This window comes from Lissotriton helveticus, chromosome 3_1 (genome assembly GCF_964261635.1).
Source record: "Lissotriton helveticus chromosome 3_1, aLisHel1.1, whole genome shotgun sequence".
In the NCBI taxonomy this organism is placed as follows: domain Eukaryota; kingdom Metazoa; phylum Chordata; class Amphibia; order Caudata; family Salamandridae; genus Lissotriton; species Lissotriton helveticus.
In genome coordinates this window covers 543,321,673-543,342,995 of record NC_136061.1, presented here as the reverse complement: position 1 = coordinate 543,342,995, position 21,323 = coordinate 543,321,673, and the positions used below count along the sequence as shown (strand labels likewise).

General features: G+C 44.0%; 1 protein-coding gene across 6 annotated transcripts in view; it reads left to right on the top strand.

Moving 5' to 3' along the window:
- ANKRD44 (ankyrin repeat domain 44) overlaps positions 1 to 21,323 on the top strand; it is a 766,729-nt gene that overhangs the window by 312,909 nt on the left and 432,497 nt on the right. For all 6 annotated transcript variants that reach the window (XM_078680434.1, XM_078680433.1, XM_078680431.1 and 3 more), the window contains one exon: positions 7,626 to 7,768. In XM_078680434.1, the coding sequence (XP_078536560.1) occupies positions 7,626 to 7,768 (143 nt within the window). The remainder of the gene's footprint in view (positions 1 to 7,625; positions 7,769 to 21,323) is intronic.

Here is a 21,323-nt window from a genome sequence, read left to right as displayed (position 1 = left end):
TAGAAGAAAGGAGAGTGAATGTACTCCCCCAAGATACATGTAGAAGAAGAATGACAAAAAGTCGAAGTACTTCAGCTATAAGTATAAAGAAAAAAAGTAACAATGACGCAGAAAGGAGGGGACAAGAAAATAAAGAGCCACTCTCTAGGAGAAGCACCGAGGGGAAATAAGTCAAGTAAGAAACACACATTGGAGGAACAGTCAACAGAACAAAAATAAGATCAATCCAACATAGCGCCAATCGAACTTAACAAACGCTACGCGAGACCGTGTGGGTGGACAAAACAGGAACACTGGAACAGAGAAACATTTAAGAAAAAGAGACAACTTGATCCGTAAAACAGGGGAAGACCGGAAACCTGCAAAGAAACAAAAGAGATTAAATAAAGAACCATTAAGATTTACTAAGCTGCATAGCTTCTCCTTTATGATTGTGTATCCATATCTTGAGCTCAGCAGGATCCTCAAAGGCTGTTGATCTGTCCTTGTAATTGACTGTGAGAAACTGGCCTGGTATATGATGTCCACTAATGTAAGTGGCCACCTTGCACCAGTCCAGACAACACTTGTGGTTATTTAAGAGGTCTCCAACAACCTTAGCAAGCTATCCAAGTGGTAGCTGTGGAGACCAGGAGTGTAAAGCAGCTTATTTTACCAGAATGCAATCTTACAGTATAGATTAAATGAAAAAGAACCAAACCAAGTATTTATAAAAATATGTATTTATTATATAACACTATCTTGTACGTAACAGTATCTTCCACATGGAGATAGATACAAAGCACACAATACCAAATCAAAGAAGTCACAGTAATTAGCACTAATAAACAGTGGGCCCCAGGGAAGACCAAACCATATACTAGGAAAGTGGTTTAAGAACAACGACTCGAGTCAAGACAATGTCGAGAGTAAGTAGATAGGAACCCCACGGAGAGCATGTGCAGTGAGTGAACACGACTGCGTACTCCGTACAAATCTATGTGCAAGTCGCAGTTGGAGTTTGAAAGATTAGCGACCCTTCCCAGTGGACCCTGAACAAACCCTGTGGAAGACAGAAGGTTGGAGAGCCACCCCCCCATGTATACCGTGGTACCCAGGTTAACTGTTCCAGGGAGGCCGGGTACACAGGTGTGAAGTGGCGTCGGAAAGTCCCATCAAACCCAATGTAGGGATTCAGGAAAGGGCCGCTGCTGGAAGAGGAGAAGTGTCAGGAGGAATCCAAACATGGATTCTTGGAGATGAGTACCTGATAGCAGAGGGGACAGTGTTTATGTCACTCGGGGGTGACCAGGAGACTTGGAAGACAGATGCCCTCCGATGCTGGGTGCTTCAGGTAAGATGACAGTAACCTTGACTCTGCGAGGACCAGGAGACGCTGAAGATGACCAGGACCCAGATACGAGCTACCCCATTAAGTATGTCAAGTGCTGCAGGGTCAGTGTCCGGCCAGAGCACCAACAAGCCTTGGCAAATGCAACCCACGCAGGAACTCAAGAAGGTGCACCGTTGGGACTAGCAAGATCCAGGAGACTCACCACAATCAGGGGCAACAGAACAGGCCCCAAGCAATCAGGGGAGCTCAAGGAAAACAGAGGTGACCCTCAAATGGACCCACAGGCCAGAGACACAGGTGTCGCGAGAGGACCTCAAACAGTTCACCAAAAGATGCAGGCCACGATGCACACAATGCGATGTGGCCAAAGATTCTGGTCACTGGCGGTGCTCGAGGTTGGGGCTACTTGGAGCCTGAAGATCTTCTTGCAAAGATGTCAACAAGCCTGTGCAACTGCAAAGGGGATGCAGTACTCAATGGGTTTAGTTATTGCAACCCCCTCGAGGACTACTGGCCTCAACCCTGGTGAGAGGGTAGAGCAGGCCTCAGGAGCTGGGGGAAACCACCACCTGTGTTGGAGAGCCCACGGTGTCCGGAGGAGCTCCAGATCTACAGACTGGTCGACTTAGTTGTGGTGACTGCGAATGCAGGGGAGTGACTCTTTCACTCCAAGGGACATTACTTCGGTAGTCCTTGGAAGGTTCCTGTATGACGCTCAGGCACAGATGATGCAGCAGACTGTAAGGGAGACAGAGTCTGGTCCAAACGAAGTCCAGCGAAGTCCAGAGTGCCCAGACGATAGAAGTTTAGTGGTTTCAATTCTTAATCTTATCCAACAACGAATCTAGGAACCTACACCCAGGTAAGCCCTTAAGTCCCCTAGGGAAAGGGTTGTGAAGATTCAGGGGACCCTCCCAGGGAAGCGTCTGGACAGGGGGAGGTTACTCCCATGTCCATTGTCCAGTTTTACACCAGAGCTGGAGCCAACGGCTCCCAGGACTGGTTTGAACTGGATTATGCACAGAGACACCAAATATGCCCCCTCATACAGACTTGCAGGTGCTGGAAAGCGCACCCACCCAGCCCTAATACACTAAATCCTGTGTGGGAGGTGGGGACACCTCCCTGTGGCAGGATACCTATTGTTCTACCTTCCCCTGCTCAAGCCTGGCTCATCAGCAGGAGGGCAGAATTGTGTCTCTGGTCAACAGCAACCATTTTGTGCTGTCCCGGACTAGAAAGGCTGGTACCAGGAACAAAGGGATCTTCTAGTGCTTGGAATCATACTTCCTGCACCGTTTACAATGTGGGGGTATGATTCCAACATGTTTGATACCAAACATGATAAGGTTTGTTGCAGCTGTTTTCGGGTGGTCATCACACGATTATGCAGCACCCCTCTATATAGTATATGGCTGCATCACTGACCACCCGTGAGAATGGAATCCGTAGGCTGCAGGTGTGTCCTGCTCATGCAGGGGCACCCTCTCACTTAGAAGCAAGCACCCTGCCCTCAGGATTGTAAAAGCCTGCTATCGGGGTGACTTGTAGGCTTGAAGTGCAGGGACACTTAGCTATAGTAAACCTATATCTTTAGTAAGTGGTGCATGCACCAACTTACACAGGCTGCAATGGCAGGCCTGCAGTTCTATTTTCAAGGGTCTCTCAGGGGTGGCATAATACATGCTTCAGCCCATGGGATACTCTGGGGTACCATGACCTGGGTACATGGGTACCATATAGTAGGGACTGATAAGGGTACCCCAGTATCCAATCTGCAGTGTACCCAAGTACATAACACCGCAGTTTAAGGAGAAAACCTATAGACTGGGGTCCTGATTAGCAGGATCGCAGTCAGACTAGTCAAAAACAGCATCACATCAAGCAAAAAGTGGGTGTAACCATAAGAAGCAGATCCTACTTACCTACAGTGACATTGAAAAAACAAGGATGAATAAGGCCATATTGAGCGTTCATAGAACGAAGCATAGATCTGATGTCTAGAAACTCCTTCCGACGAGTAGCAGTAGCCCTGGGGACATCCTGACTAAAGAAAATCTAGTGGCCAGACCAAAGCATTTGTTTGTGTTGCATAGCTTCTGTAAGAACCATCATAAGATCGTAATACTGGAGAAAAAAGGCAATAATCCCTCATGGCCTATTCCATGCCGAGGCTTGTGAAGGACCAATCCTATGCGCTCTCTTAATATTGAGATCAATGGATTTTTGTAGGACAACTATTTTAGAAATATGGAGCTTCAAAACATTCATTATATCAGGGCCTTCAGAACTTTTTGGTATACCATAAATGCATTGGTTCTTGCACCTGTTATGACTTTCAAGGTCCTCGGTTACCTTTTTCAGTTGTCACCTCCTTAGATAAGATGTCAAATTTTGCGTTCACATCTTGAGCATCACTAACTCCCTGCTCAACCCCTGAAAGACTGGAGTCCAAATTAGACCACTTTTCCTCAATTCTTTGAAGTGCTGCGCTGGTGTCCGCCATGAATGGTCTCATATTTCTTAATTTGTCCATATCTTCCAATGTCAGAGGCAATGGTGATTTATTTGGAGAGGAAGGATCTTCTTTCTCTCTTTTGTTTAAATTTCCTCCAGATTCCTTGCGACCATTAGTATTAGAGGTAATAGAGCCTTGTGCTTTTGATGAATTGCAGACTCCATAATTACTTGGGTTGGAATTAAGGTGACTTATAAAGCCTTCCTACAAGCTACACGGAAAAGAACACCAAAACCCAAAACCAAAATAAAAGGCCCTGATTGAAAGTCATAAGTTGGGTCACAAAGTGGTAGATATAAGCCAATGTACCGCTATGTGATCTCCTTCAGCAAGCCATTCCACCATTAAAATTATTTGAAAAACAAACTCACTGGATATTGAGCACAGACAAAAACAAAATTGTTGGCCATCTACAAAAAAAAATTGCAATTCCATTGTAGACCAGGTGGAAAACAAGGTGGTAAACAAAGGCACGCACCCTGACTGAGAAAAAACAAAAACGAGCCGAAGGCTCTCAAAATGACGGCCACATTCTGTAGCGGGAGCGGCGAGGAAACAAAATCACAGCAAGCAATAGACCAAATAAAGGTCTAATAGCTTACCCCACTGCTCTCGAGAACTTCCAACTCGACTTGGCATGCTCAAAAAAGCAGCACCGCCAGTGAAGGCGTTCCTCCAGGCAAAAGGTTCCTCAGTGGCTTGTGAGGAATGCTAAAGAGCGGCCACTTGTCTTACAACTGCTCGTGCTTTCCCGAAATGTGTTAGTTTTAATCAGAGATCAAGGACATTTGGAGATATTCTTCTAGCAGTGCTATTGGTCACCAAAGATTCATACACTGGGAGAAATCTTTCATTTAATTTACATATTACCTGTGTTTCAGGCCCTTGAGATGGGGGTAATTCTTTGCCTGTGATGTAAAGTTGAGGGAAACGTTTCTCGAGTCTATTTATGGTTCTCTATTAAGGATATCATGGGGGCATTCGCATTTATAACTGGGTTGTAATTCAAGCTATAATGACTATCATGGTTCCTGTGCTCTTTTAGTTGATTAAGACAATCAATATCTTCCTCTTATAGCTTTCCAGGTGGGTTTTAGGTTGCTACTGATCTTTTGTTTTGTTTAGGGAACAATGCACGTCTTTTCTGTTTTAGTTGCCAATTTGGCCACGATTTGGAGAGTTGTTGTATTTATTCTGCTCACATTTCTGTTTGCTACAGTTGGATTTGTAGCTTCCCAAATTTGAACATGTTATTGCATTTTCTTATTCCTTATATTTGAGCTCTAACTTACCGGCTTTTGGTATCTTTTGTTGATGCTCCTTGAAGCCTCAGGGCATGTAAACAGCATAGCTATTTTACAGCATGTGCCTGGATCACTGTTCAAAAGAATAATTGAAGCAACTGTCTTTTGTTAGTTTGAGATGAATGATGAAATGGCATGCTAACTCTTAGGTACACACTGAGTCTGGGAAGAATTATTTGTAATAACATCCTATGAAAGTTTTGGTGCCCTTTCTTGATTACACCTGAATAGGAAAACAGAGTTTCTGTTTTGATTCAGGTTCTCCCTTGCGTGATCTGTTATAGGCCCTTTGATTTTTCTTCAACTACCTACGTTTGTGCATTTTCTTCTTCTTGTCATAAGGTAGAAAGTCTTCAGTTATTAGATGTCTTCTCCTTGTGTGTGTCACTTCAGTTCACTGAAGAATTTGTTTATTTAGGCTCAGTTAGGTCAGTCTTATCCTCGTCAACAGCGCTTTCCAATAGGCTGATACTTTCATGTCTCTCTAAATCTGTAATTGTCATAATACTTGTTGATCAATCTGGTATTAATCCTGTGAATACAGAAGATGTTAAGCGTAGTGCCTCTTTTACTGGTCATACTGTAGATTAGTGGCACACATAAGATTTATGCTGTAATTGTTGGGTTCTGGGCCCTGTCTGCAAGCTGTCAAAACATATGTTCAATTGGTTGGAAGAAGTGCATCACTTCTATAACATCCTCTATGCTTAGAGATGCAACTTGTGATTTTAATTACTTACTTGTGCGTCCATTTGGTTATCAGTTTTTTTATTTGAATGCAATAGTTTAAAGCCTATCAGAGATTGTGCTCATAGCTGATACACTTGGGTTGGTCGAGATGAATTGACGACTTTCTGGGCCTGGGTAGGACCATGCTTTGGTATATTTTACCTTATTTTGCCTGTAGTTTTTGTATGTCTTTGGTGATTGGTAGCATTTTCTCTCTAACGTTGTCACCAGCGATTGCAGGGTTCTTTGTTTCATCATGGATAGTTGCTGTGCGTGGTGAGCATAGCAGTTTTTGGTATTCTTCACTTCCATACATCATTAGAGCTTGAGTTTCAATTATCGATAGAAATAGTGGAATTGTTTTTTGTTGGATGATGATCAATCTGAAGGTCGCTATGACATGTAGTTTAGCAAGCTGTCTGATTAAACAGTTGCTTTGGCACAGTAGCTGAAGGGCCAAAAACAGTTGAGTAGCTTATTGGCTCGAGAAGTGTTTTTTAATCTTCTTTTTTGCTCTTTCCTGAAATTGTGAAAACATTGCTTGCATAGAAATAATCTGTACAACGTCTAGAAGTTCTTGAAGAGTGGAAGGGTTCTTTCTTTGCCACAGCCTATGCTATTGTTAACTATGATGAGTCGGAGGCTATAATCCCTGAGGGCCACCAGTGATTGGTACTTATCAACTGTTGCAGACAGTTGCTAATTGTTTTAATGCTGGTGCAGAGTTGTGGATTGATGACTCTACTTGGTAAATGTAATTACTGGTACCTAACTGCCACGATTCCTTTTGCTTTTATGGCAGATTTATTAGGAATTGTGAGAAGCTTGACTTAACAGGATTTGTAAAAGGGTCCTTCCTGTCCTACATTTTATTACTTAGTCTTAGGTAGCTGGTCGAATTCTCTCTTTCTGTTTAATCTAGTGAGACAGTTTCGTTTAGCCCCGGTAGTTTACTATAGTTACAGGTTGGTTTCAATTTTAGGTGGTTTGGCGTGAAAACGGCAAGGAAAAAGAAATGAATCAGACTGTATGCTTGTGTACCATTGCCTGATTCTCTCATTCACCCTGTCGCCACACATGCCTTGCCTCAACTCTTAGTCCTGAAAGAGGTCACTGTGGATTCCGGGCAATAAAAGCTGCCAGTGCAGTTCGAGAAGCAACTACCCTGTTTATGCTGTCTGGCCCAGGTGGCTCAGTTGTCTTGGTTGGCTTGAATAGCTGCCTGTTGAAAAGTTTCTCGCTTGCTAGTCAAAAGTCTCTCTCCCCACCCCCACATCAGGCAGGGCACGGCATGGTAGGCTATTGGTGACCCCTTACAAAATCTTGACTTGAGGACTAGCTTCCACAGGAGATGGCAAATGACATTGCAGGCACATCCTTAATGACTTGGTGGGAGGTGGTCACCCTGCTTAGGGTTCATGTTTCTTCTTCTTTTGCTTTTTCACTTTTCTCATTCAGTGACATCGCATTTCCCTGCCTCAAATGTTTACCGTTTTGAATGGGTAATCTACACATGCCTCTTAAGTGGATCAATCTTCAGTCTTCAGTTTGAAGAATGAGCTAGTAACAGTGGTCAAGTTAAAATGACAACAAATGTGCAATGTAGTTTTGGTTTTAAAGCAAAAAGAGACTCTCTTTATGGAAGGGCCACCAGTGGTTCTTGTGGGTGGAATTATAAAGTGGAGTAAACCACATACATTGTGTACATCACATTCTTTGTCTTCTCTCCAATCTCTCAAAGGTCACCTTGAAGTTGTTGCATTGCTGATTAATCATGGGGCAGAGGTTACGTGCAAGGATAAGAAGGGGTATACACCGATCCATGCTGCTGCATCCAATGGGCAGATCAGTGTAGTGAAGCACCTTCTGAATCTAGGCGTTGAGGTAAGTGACTTCAGACAGAAAAGTTACCAGCTACAAAAAAGAAAGATACATACTAACAGAAAGTTGCTTTAAACAGTATTTGTTGACATTCTATTTTGTTATATGTCTTTATTTACTTCTTGTGCCATTTACCTTGTGTGTTCTTAATCTTAGTCCGTTAATATTCAGCTATTAAACCCTTACACCACAAAGTTATTATTTCAGTATGAAAACTTTAATAAAACAGTCGTCTCTGCATTGGCAGATAAAAGCCAAGAACAAGTTTACCAATGTGACCTGGAAAGTCCCTGGGGACCCCATCCCCCTGGGCTGAATACAATTTCAAAGGGGAGAGGTGCACTCCACCTCCCTCCCGAGCCTGAAAGGGCCACAGGGACCCACCTCCGGGGCCAGTTCACTCTTCCCGGGAGCCCACTCCTGGGACACAGTAGTTTCCCTGCCTGCAGGATCACGGGCAGGTAAGGCATATCTGCTCCCACCCTGTGGGAGCTTTATAAATGCTCCTGCCAGGTGGGAGCAGTCGTGTTTCCCTGTCTGCGCTCTTGCGGGCAGGGAAACCCTGATTACTCCTGCCCCGCAAGAGCAAGCAAAAACACCTGCTCTTGCCGGGTGGGAGCAATGCCAGCTCTTGCTGCATCCAGGAGGTGTCCATGCAGGGAGCCGGTGGGGCAGTCAATGCCAACAGCTCCCTGAGGCCACCAATATAGTGTTTTGTGGGTGCTCTGGATGACATGGTGCTCCATGTGGGCATTGTACCACCCACATAAGGCCCTAGGTGATGAAATCCCTGGGGCCATTATTAGTTTGAGGAGGGGGGGGGGCAACGCACCCCTCTCCCCTTTAAATATATGTTGTGGCCCCTGGGAATGGAGTCCAGGGCGCCATTATTGGCTCAGGAAAATAAAAGCGCTACCCCCTCTCTGTTAAAAGAAACCACTACCTGGAAGATGGGTTCCACAGGCCTGTAGAGGCTTGGGGAGGGGGCTGTGCACCGCTTTCACTCAATTAAAGGATATGGCCCCAGTGTAGGAACCTGGCTCTGTATATACTATAATAAAGTGAGGTATAGTGTGCATAGAGTCCAGTGGATCCCCAAAGGTAGGCAGAGGTAAAGTTAGATAGCACCTCACTCTCTATTTGCGGTAGTGTTGTCGAGCAGTAAGGCAGTATCGGAGGACAGTGTAAAGCATTTGTTGTACACACTCAGTCAGCAAATGAATTCACACACTCAAAGACTGAACTTCAGACCAATTGTATTTGTATGAAAAATATTCTTTGTTATTTTATTTTTTAGAACCAAGCAAGCCTGGCACCGGTAAGCAATAAATACTTGACAGTAGTAATGCAGTTTGTAAACAGTTTGAATTTATAATTGTATACAAACTTTGTTTTGACTTACAGTACGGTTGCAGAGAAATGCAGTACTTTGTAAATACAGTGCATAGACTTGAATGGGCTTTTCAGTAAAATACCAGGTAAGTTACTTTTTATGTTACTTTTCTTACTCAGAGTAGTATGCCTGGATACTACTCTGGCAACAAAACAGAACAAATGCCAATACTGAGCACGATGTCTAGACTTATTTGATCCCTAACTTCTGTTCTGCAGTCTAAGGATTTATGTTCTCTTGTTTGTTATTATTTTTGTTTGTGTGTTTTAGTTGATTTGTCTTTTTTTGTGTGAATTGAGAGTGAGGACTATGACTGAAAGAGACACGTTCGCTTATAGTGAAGAGCATATACAACGACTAATAAGCGCACCACTGGTGTTTGCCTCTGCTACCTTAAGTCTGACTGCCAAAACCCAGAATGAATCAGATAAACTGATTTGGCTTCGTAAAAAACAAATTAGAACAGATTTTCACGGGCATTTTCTTCTTCAGCACCTGCGAGCAGGAACTATACCTGGAGGCCTTCAAATTCGTAATGTCCCAGTAGTTTTTACTGATGACCCAGAATATAAAAAAGGATACAGTTACATTGAAACCAAATGCAGAAGGGACCTGATGGTCCTTACTATTGAAACTGCACATAGGATTTCACTTCAACAATTGGAAGAAATATCAGCTCTTGAAACTGAGATTAAAAGTAATCAACTCATTACTGACGCCAAAAGCCTGTTGGAAAAAGTTGAGAAAGAGATTATGGATTTTAAGGACTATGCTGTGACTCAAAAAAGAAACAAATTTGAGATAGATAAAAAGAATTTCTCACTTGAGAACGTTTATCCGGATTTTTACGCTCGAACAGACTCAAGAAGGTTCCTGCAGTACTCACAGGGCCGATCAAGAAATAAATTCCTCCCTTTCTTGGATACCTCATCTTCGGGGGTGAAACAGATACAAGTCCCATCCTAACCTAAACAGAAGAGGTAATCAGCATCAACAACAGAATCCACCGCCTTTTTTAGGCAGAGGCCAACGAAGATCGCGAGGTCGGCCTCGGTACAACAATCAGCCATGGGAAATGACCACCAGGAGACAGTATTACAAGAACTGAAACTGTCCCCCATCTTTAATTTATCAGACCGTGTACTATCAATGGCTGAAACTCAAGTATTGGAGAAAGGGCTTTCATTTGTGCCTTCTAGACCAACGGACTTTGTGAAGATGAAATTGGAGGCAATGGAGATTTGTCGCAAAATCCGCTTAAAAACATTCTTTAATGAAAATATCAACACAAGTAGTCAGGAAGTGACAGGGTTGAGAAAAAATCTGGCTTCTGTCCACCGACAAATAAAATCCCCAAGGAGGTGGTGACATTTGTAAAAACAATATTGTCTGCAATCGTTGAGATGGAAAACCAGAGGCACTATGTTAAATACAATCTTCCTAAAATCCAAAAAGAAGCGATTCTTTCCCTAAAAAATGATACATTGCTAGTAATCAAACAGGCGGATAAAGGAGGCTCAGTTGTCCTCTGGGATACCTCTAAATACAAAGCTGAAGTTATGAGGCAATTGGATGATATTACATGCTATGAAAAGGTGGTAAAGAACCGCACTATGGAGCTACAAGGTCAATTATTTGAGATTCTTCAAAAAGGGTCAGAACAGGGGATATTAGGCCCTAAAGAATACTCCTTTCTACAAAATAAAAGTCCAAGAGTACCGGTTTTCTATGTGCTGCCAAAGGTGCATAAAAATGACACAAGTCCACCCGGTAGGCCAATAGTATTGGGGTGTGACTCTCTAATTGAACCGGTCTCTAAGTATATAGACCACTTTTTGAAACATTTCTTACAAGAGATTCCGGCTCATTTACAAGACACCACAGCCTTTATCAACAGGCTAGCCACAATTGAATTTGACGCTTCCAAGGACATCATGGTAGCAATGGACGTGGTGTCCTTATATAGCCAAATTCCCCCAGAGGATGCCTTAGAAGTGCTCACGTACTTCTTGGAGACAAGAGAGAAACCAACTAGAGTACCTACAAGTTTAATTCTTGAGGTAGCTAAGTTTGCTTTACAGAAAAATTATTTTTCTTTTGGGGATGACTTTTCTTACCAAATAGAGGGAGTAGCCATGGGCTGTCCCTTTGCACCGAAGCTAGCTAAGCTATTAATGGGACTTTACAAGGACAAATTCGTCTATAAGAACAATCCATTTTGTAAGCACATTTCAAATTGGATGCGCTATATAGACGTTGTTTTTGAGATTTGGTCCGGCTCGCAGGAACAACTTAGTGAGTTTTGTGACTGGCTTAATGCTAGGACAGAAGACATTAAGTTTAGTTGTAATTCCTCCAAAACTCGGATCACTTCTTTTGGATGTTGAAGTTTACCCTTCGGAAGGGGGTCTGGCGACAACTCTCTTCAGGAAGTTAACAGACCGAAATAAGGTGCTTCATTATACAAGCAATCATCCCAAGGGCCTAAAAAAATCTGCTGTTTAGGCAATTTCTTCGGATCCTGCGCAATTGCTCTTTTAAAGATGAATAATTTATACATGCAAACAACTTAATGGACCGTCTGGCTGATAGGGGATACCCCAAGAAATTGTTGAAGAATGAGCTCCGCCGTGCATGGTGGGTGCCGAGGGAGTCATTATTGGAGAAAAAAGCTAAACCACCAATGGAGAGGATGGTATGTGTAACAACTTTCTGTCCTAATGCCAACCAGCTAAAGAAAATCATTATCCAGAATTGAGACCTGGTAAAGAATCTTTATAAAACATTGATGCCGGCCCCTCTCTTTGCATTTAAGAAAGAGAAAAGCATTGCCAATCATATTGTCCGCGCTGAGTTACCAAAACTTGAAGGAACAACTCTCAGAAGTTTGAATGGGAATGCCACCTGTGATGGGCCATCATAAATGTGGTTTTTGTTCCTGTTGTGAACAGACACTGGAAGGAATTGTATTTTCACATGAAGGAATCAATTGGAGACATGAAACGTTCACAAACTGTAAATCAAAGAATGTGGTTTATGGAATCCTATGTCCATGTCCGAAATTATATGTGGGGAAAAACCAGCCAGGAAATTCGCCAACGTGTGACGCAGCACAAATCAAAGATCAGGAGAAATGTGACTACTGCTCCGTTGGTGAATCATTGGAAATCAAAAGATCATTTGGAGAAAGACCTGAAATGGACTGTAATCTCTAAAATTGAGGCAAATACCAGGGGAGGTGACATGGAAGCTAAATTATCCCAACGAGAGGCTCTGCTGATTATGAAATTTAATATGGCGATCCATGGGCTGAATGAAGTCTCTGAAATTTTCAGAGTGCAGTGATCTACGTTGGCTCTATGAGAGCTGTGGTGGTCTCTCCACGCCCTAATTTCTGCCAAATCGTGCTGGCCTAAACTGCTCATCTGTGTCCTTAATATGAGTTGCAGGTAGTTGTTGCAGCCATACACGTCCCCCCGGAATAGTGAGCACGCGTGTGCTATTTCCTTTGCGAGCATCTGTGGAAATTTGTGGTGGCGCAATTGGAGCGGAATTATAGCACGAATATTGATCGAGTAAGATCTTGTCATGTTGGTTCTACTTAAAAAGTTTCCAAGTGAAGGATCACCCTTTGTAAATGTATGCGCATATATGTTGGTTAATGATTCTAAGTTTGTTGTAATTCCGTGTTGGTATACAGTTTAAACTCAGATTTTGACTGGTTTTGATGACGTTACCCAGCAGTCTTTGTGGGTCTTTGATGCGCGGTTCAATATGGGTGGCCATTCACGTTTCTACTGGTGGTACCGGGATGTATTTGAGTGAAGTTCTCGTACGGTCATTAACGGAGTTAGTAATCTTTTTGGAATTGTAGCTTTACTTTATTTCGCTTCAAAGTAGAATATCCACTTTTTGCAATTACATGCGCATGTAATGAGTGCTATTAGATCGAAGGTCTGCGCCTCTCTGGGTCGTGTGTCTAATATTGTCAATAAAGTTTTGAATCCTGTTTTGTGATTGTTCACTACGATTCCCAGTGCGACGATTATGGGCGGTCAACTATGTTCGCACAACGGTGTTCCATTTGTAGGTAACAACGGGCTGCTCTCGAAAGGAGTTAAAAACGCCATTTCCCATCTATCCCGCATCTCCCAAGATCCTACGGGAGCTGACGTCACATGCCGGAGTTTGTTGACGTGGACGGCTGTAGTTGGAAAAGCGCTATAGGTAATTCGGCATTTACGTTCTAGTGTGATTCATTCCGGGACCGGAGCTTTGTTTTAATCCTCTGGAATCTGGGATTAATTTGCACTTTTATTCCTTTTGCTGGCAGATTGAGTCACTATCAAAACACATGATGTGGAGTACATAAAGGGTCCCGGCCACTCAAGCCTTGCTCATGTAAGCTTTGCACCAGCTTTGTAATTAGTACTTACCCTGCGATAGCTGTCTCCAATCCTTCATATGGGCCACATTTATTGGCAGGCCAGTCCGGACCTGAGCCCAACTACTTTTTTGTTCTGGAGGAGACATACACAAGACATCTCACTGTAAGTTTCCCGTTTTGAACCTAATGACATGACTTGAGAGTAACATAACTTAAGGGGTATTTAAAACGGTCTCTTGTTCCATATTTGTGTTTTGCAGAGACTTAGTACTGTTTCGACATTGCCATCGCAGATTTGTGCTGCAGTTTAAATAAGGTAGGCGGCCCTTTCACCGTTGGTTGCTTCCTTTTGAATTAGTGGTGGTTGTAACCTTCTAAATAAGTTGTGTTGTTTTCTTTCCTTTTTAGAACTACATGGTCCTGATGAGAACCTGTTAACCTATAGGGTTCGAAATGCATAGACCTTCTTGTGTTTTTGTATTGTCAAATCAACCAGTTCTTGTGTAAATTGTCCACTGGGTGCACTGTAAATAAGGGCTTCATTAAGTAAACTGAGGTCGTTTTGATTTAGTCGTGCACTGGAGTGAGACTCTTTATGAATTGTTTGGTTGTTTGACCTTGGTTGTATAAATGTATCTCCCCCCGGGTCTGTGGCCACTAAAAACCCACCGGCCTGGTGTGGTGTACGTAGGGTGTGTGTGTTTGGTTCAAATGTCTGATGAGTTTGTATGTTGGTATGATTGAAGAGTTGCATAGAGTGTATGCTTGTGTCTGCGTGATGTTTTGAGCAGTATCAAGTGTATTGTTTGCATATATTGTTGTATATATTTATGATGTACATATATAAAATGCGAGTTGAAAAAAATTAAAAAAGCGTTTTGCCAAATAAAAAGATTGATGGCACTTTAAATAGTGTGGACCTACATGTTTAATTTCTTGAGTCTAGGGATCAAATCAGTCTAGGAATCGTGCTCAGTATTGGCATTTGTTCTGTTATAGTGACTCAGCCTTACTGAGTAGAGTAAAGGTCCTTTGGTGATTCTTGGATACTACTCTGGGACATTTCCTGTAAACCGGTAAGTAAAATCGTTTTGGTTAAATAGTACAATTTTAAAGAATTTATTTAGGTTTTTAAACTCCACACTTCAAAACTTTTCTAAGAATAACAGTCAATGTTATCCTATTGAGGAAAATAGTGCTATCTGTTTTAGGTTAAGTATTCAGTGGTTGGAGATGAGGTTCAGGGGGTAGACTCAGGGGTCCCCCAGGATCAGAGATGCACTCTCTTTACACACTCAGTGGGACCAGGACGGCCAGGTGCAGAGTGCTGAGGCCCAATCTTATCCAATGGGGGATAGAGGGCCTCTGGCTGGTGGCTGTTGACGAGCAGGCCGCAAGGTTATGGAAGCCAAGCTCCTGGTGTTAGGTTCAGCGCAAATGGGGATCTGGTTTAGCACACAAAGTGCTGCAGCGCAGGGGCGGCTAGGTGCAGGGTGCTGTTTTGGCATCTGGTGCCCTGTTTTCAATGGGGATTTTCGGTTTTGATTTTCAGCTGCAGGCTCGATCCAGGAAGACTTTAGGGAGGAATCAACAGCTGGGCAGGTAAGTTAAAGGGCTTGGGGACGTAGGTGCACCCCTGATTCTTTTCTCCAGGGCGCAGGGCAGCTGGATGCAGGGGTGTCTTTTGAGGTTGGATTTCACCTTACTGGGCCACTCACGCTTGGGGGGGCTCCATCCAGAGGCTGCAGGCAAAGTCGGGGAGTCCCTGAGGGGTCAACCCATGGTGGACATGGACTCTGGAGCACTAGGGGACCTTGCTGGGACCGGTGGACCACTCTAACTCGGGCTGTAGTTGACGGGTGCAATGGTGGTTCCAGGCGTCAGGTTTATTTTTCCTCAGCAGGCCACAAAGTCTTTCTTTGGCGTTTCTTCTGAACAGAGCTGCTGTACAAAGGTGATCCGGTCTTTGTTGAAGACAGTCAGTCCTCTCAGGGGTTCTGGAGGTCGCTGGCTGCAGGACAAGACGATTTCTGGCGCAGGATCTCTGGAAACTGCAGATGGGCCGGTAGTGCTAGGACCAAGTCAGTTGTTTTCTGCAGTCTCCTACTGCTGGGCGTCTTCTTTCATCCTTTTTCTTCTTAGGTTGCAGGAATATGACTTCTTGGTTCAGGGCTGCCCCCTAAATACTGTTTTTATGGGTCTTGAGGTCAGTACCCTGGGTGTGCTCACCCCACGTGGGAGAGTGAGCACAATCCCTAATCCTGATTGGGTAGTGCCTGCCAAATGCAAGATGGTGGGCACTGATGAATGGCCTTCACCTGGCCTCCCCCACCTGAGGGGTGGAGTTGGCAGAGGTGGGCACCCCTTCTGGGCTGGCTAGTTTTTCCCGTCTGTCTTCCTGCCGAAAAGGATGAAAGTCTGGAAGGGGGCCTGCTCCTGATAGCAGGAGAGGCTGGGGTTGCATTACAAAGGCTGCCAGGCCTTTGATGCTCCCCTTACACAGTCGGCTCTTCCTGGCCTAGGGGAGGTGTGAACACCTCTGCCCAGGAAAGGCTGTGTTTCTGGGCTCAGGGAGCGAAGGCTCCCAGCCTAAGGGTCCAGAAACATGTCTCGTGGTGGCAGGCTGGTGTGTACCAGTCAGAGAACCCACCAGAGGCTGGTCGTTTTTCAGGGGGCATCACCTAGATGCCCTCTGTGTGCATTTTTTAAAATTAAATCCCACACTGGAATCAGTGTGGGTTTAATGTGCTGAGAAGTTTGATACTCAACTTCTCAGTTTTCAGTGTAGCCATTATGGTGCTGTGGAGTTCGTAATGAGAATCTCCCAGCACCATATACTCCTAATGGCAGCAGCACTGCACTTACACTGTCTAAGAATGGATTTAGACACTGTAGGGGCATAGGATTCATGCACCTGTACCCTCACCACTGATATAGGGCATCCAGTTAGAGGGATGACTGATCTATGCAGGGGCAGTGGGTTGTAGAAATGGCATGCAGGGATGTGTGCCATGTCGACTCTTCACTTTGTTCTACACCAAAACATGCAGCCTGCAACGGTAGTGTGTATGTGTGTGTTAAGGTGCAGGGCCTCTAAGGGTGGCACAAAAAGTGCTGCAGCCCTTAAGGGTCTTCCCTGGTCACAGGGCTCTGTGTACCTGTGGTACCATTTGCCAGGGCCTGACCTGTGGCCAGAGATGCCAATTGGGTTAGTTTTGGGGAAAGAGCACAGGCACTAGGATCCTGATTGGCAGGAACCCAGGGCACATCACATCAAAGTGCATCAGTAGTCTGGCAAAAAGTGGGGGGTTACTGCAACAGAAACCCACTTTCCTACACCTGGGGAACAGGGTCCCCGGGGTCCTTAAGGCTCGGGGGCACTTGTCCTCTCTATGTGCCTCTGAGTCAATGGGCTTTCTTCAGGACCTTGAATACAAGGCTCGGGGACTCCACATAGGTGAATGGCAGGACGACTTCCCTTGACTAATGTGTGACTACAGGGATCGCCCTCCCCCGAGGCCTTATGGAGCTAAACACTATTGACGTTTAGTATAATACAAAAGAAAAATTCCAGATGGTCTGTATTAGCGTGCATGCTTCCTTTTGTATGGGTGAAAATGCCACACCACTAAGAGACTAGAATATTGGTAATACCAACCAGAGAAAAGCAGGGATCAGATTTGTCTTGGTCCTGAACAAAGCCCGTTGACCCTTAGTGGCACATAGAGAGGGTGAAACATGTCGACCCCAATTTGATATTTTGGACCATTATCCCCAGTTACATCATTTTATTTTAGACCTTGCCAAAGGACCTCAGATTGAAAACATAGACTAGGAGATCCTGCATGCAATTTTAACTGATACAGTGTCTCTTAGAAAAGTGCTTACTAACCAAGCGCGTTGAGCCAACCCACTCACACTAGGTGCAGCCGGTGAGGATCCGATGATGAAGCATGCCACGGGTGGTACCTGTGAGTGAGGATCCTAAGCTAGATTCTGTGGGGCGGACAAGCAAAGACTGATAAAACAATCATGGCTGCCCTATACGACTGACTGCGAAACCTGCTATATGTTATCTGTTACTGTGTCTTTTGCAATTTGTAATCTGTAAATACCAATAAAAATACTTGAAGAAAAAAAATTTAAGAGATCCAGATCTTACTAACCACCTCCTCTAGCAGGTAGAGTATAGACAGATCCCCCCGGAAATCAGGATTTTGCGATATGCAAACCAAATCCACTAAATCAGCACTTTTGTAAAAGTCCTGTGATTTTTACAAAAGAACCTGCGAAAACTAAGGAAACTGTAATAAAAAATAAAAAGAAAAAAAAGAAAATTAGGTTTCTCATCCTTTTATTGGCTCTGTGCTGTCACAAAGCTAATAAGAAGAAGGTGAGCAACATGACAGCTTGCGGCAGAGCACAGGTGTTAAATTCCTCTCTCGCTTGCCATGCTCCCTGTACATACCTCTCTAGGCCCCCTCCCTCTCCACTGCCCTTTATCTCTGTCAAGCAGTGTTACCTAAAGCCACTAGTTTATCCTCACATGGTTAGAGGTAATAAGCATATTAAACTGTCCAAACAGGTCTTATTGTTTATCTTTATACAGGCTTTCTGGTGGGTAACGGAGCAAATTGGATGACATGGCCACATAATAAAGAAAGAATTGAGTTTTTTGCACTTATATATAGCGCAAACTGGGCTCAAGGGCTCTAATGACTACCAGTTACATTACACAACGTAAGATTCATAGGAGTGTTTTTTCAGGCATGGTGTGTTTCAATGATTTGCTGAGAATCACAGGAAGTTGAGGCGATGCCAGAACTTGTGCTGGTTCCCAAATCCCATCGTCTGAATCTCTTGCATACAGCAGAGCTACTAGGAGAATCGAAGTAGGCCACCACAGCAAACTATTATCTGGACGCATCTTGGCCACGATTACAGTTTACTTCCAGGTGATTTGGAGGGCCATTTTTATGACAGGCACATAGTATGCCGAACTACAGGGTTTAGGTCTGCAAATTTTCCATTTTGATTGCCATACAATTTGCCATCCCAAGCCGCAAAATCGTGGAGGGGTCTGCATAGAGGGTACGATTAACCCTCCAAGATTGTTTAGACTGTACTATCTTTGGGAGGCTGAGGGCACCCTGCCCTTCATAGCTTTTCACTCCCTCTAAGTGTGATCCATTTTCCTTGCAGGCATTAGGGGCCTTGCTGCATCATGGCTGCAACTGATCTTTTCACTTTTATCCAGTCTCCTAGTCTCTGCTGTGTTCTTGCATTATGCTCATGGGTGGAACAACACTGCTGCAGTCCCTCACTCTGGCCACCAGCTACATGGGCACTCTTTATTTCCTACTACCCTCTAATTTGCTCTACAATAGCATTCAATCATGACAGAGGAAGGACAAAATGCTGGAGGTTGTTCTGTAAAGTCTGACTTCTAATTGTCACATCATTCCGATAATGGCACATGAGGTGGGGCCATACATCCTGTTATCAAAAGCACCGTTTCCAAAATTGTGCATCCTGAGGATCAGGTGCCATAGGATGACTATTAGGAGGCACGACTAGAAAATTACTCCAAACTTGCAGCAAGCATTACTTTACAAAGATACCATTTCTACACTAGCCAACAAAAGGAAGGTGAAACCTTTGATAAGTTTTGACTGCTCTTAGAAGCATGTCTACTACATGCAACTTTGGAGCATACAATGATGAAATGCTTAAAGACCAACTCATGGTCAACACTACAATTCGAAGAACACAGGAAAGACTATGGTACAAAAAAGGCTTTAGAGCAATTAGTGTCACGGGTCAAAGATATAAATAAAGTAAACAATGAAAAGAAACATGGCAATGATGTCTGTAGTGTAAGCATGAGACAACCAAGAGATAACTAAGACAAAAGCAAGAAGTATGAGAATCGAATTGCTTGCAACCACTGTGGTAACAGTAACCAGAAGGCATAATTTAAGGGATATTCAGCACTCATCCGAGAGCATAACAACTGTGGCAGATTGGTTCACTTCTCCAGATATGAGATCTGAAGAAACTATAGCTGTTAATGACAATAAGCCTAGTGGCAATGGTGTTCGTGGTACAGAAAGTGAACAGCATAAAAGAGGAGAGTCCAGATAAGCCATCCACGTATACGTTACATGTCCTGCAGGAAAAGTGAACAGTTGCTGCGGGCTGTGGGTACCCATTAATGATTATCACTAAGGAATATTTTAAATCTATCTTGATGAGCAAAGTGACCTCTCTGTGTGCACCTGACATCAAGGCTGTCACCTTTAGTGGTCGGCGAATAGACTTACTAGGATAATTCTCCTTCAAGGTGGTCTTCAGGGACCACACGATTACAATTTAGATTTATGTAGCTCAAAAAGGAGTATGTGTCCTTAGATGGAAAGATCAATGGGTACTACAAATTACCCTTTATACCGGTCTGCTGAACCAGTATTAGCTGTCAAACAATCTGACTTGGGAGTGCATATCTTCTAAGCATTTCCACAAGTTTTTAACAACAGTGTGGGCAAGCTCAAAGTATAAGTTCACTGTGTTAAGCTCCTAAAAGGAACCTATCCAATCAAGCAAAAGTTAGGAGGTCTACCTATTTCCAAGAGGGGCAACAAAAACTGCTTGATGAGCTCAAGAAAGATAATATCATATAGGACAATGAAACTTCAGATTGGGTTTTTCCAGTTGCCTTGGGCAAAAAGGATGGCAGCTTATGTCTCTGTTCATCTTCATGCCTTGAATCCCTGAGTTGTCATTAACAGTCACCCCTTACTTAGAAGAAATTAAATCCTTGCACTTCTGGATGGTGTCATGGTATTTTTCACCTTGACCTCATACAAGCCTATCATGAGGTTGAATTTGCAGAAAAGTCAATGTCTCTCACTGCCTTCCTCACACCATTTGGACTGTTCCAATACAATAGGATGCTGTTTGGCTTAGCGTCCGTGTTTCAGTGTTCTATGTTTCACCTCTTTAAAGACTTGGGGGCAGATTTACATCCGCCACCCATCGCGCGCCGCAGCTCCGCCACCCATCGTGCGCCGCATTTACAATGCTGCGCACCATGGGGCAATAACATCACAGATGCGTGACGCATCTGTGCCGTAAAGGCGGCGCATTGCTGGAGTTGCGTCGCAAGCGCGACGCAGCTCCAGCAATGCTCTGGGGGGCCCTATCTGTCCAATGCTGCGTCAAGCCTTACACCTGCTTCAAGCAGGCGCAGGGTTATGACGCAGCATTGGCCTAAAAGTGCCTGCGTGAAATCTTGTAGATTTCACGCGGGCACTTTTCCGAGACGCACCTGCCCCGGAACGCCCACCCTGCGCCGGAATGCCCACATGTGGCGCAGGGCTTTACAACGTGACGCATCTGCCTAGATGCGTCACGTTGTAAATGGGTCGCAGGGATGCACCACGTTTACGCCGCAGTTGCGTGACGCAAAGGCGGCGTAAACGTGGCGCAAGTCCGACATAAATCTGCCCCATAGACTGGACAACATTTTCAAATTCTTCCAGATGACATTTTGGTTTTCGCCAAAATAAAGAACAGCACAAAATTGTTCAAAATAAATTTTGTTCAGGGTTAGCAACGAAAATTCTGACCTTGACTCTGAAAAAAAGGGGAAAGGGGAGAGCATTTGTATGATATTGTGTCTGTGCATTTTGTTATGAACACTTGGCAAGTAAATAGGATTGATTATTGGAGAATGCTTTTTGATTTTATGCCTGTAGAGCGCAAGGGTTTGGAGAGGA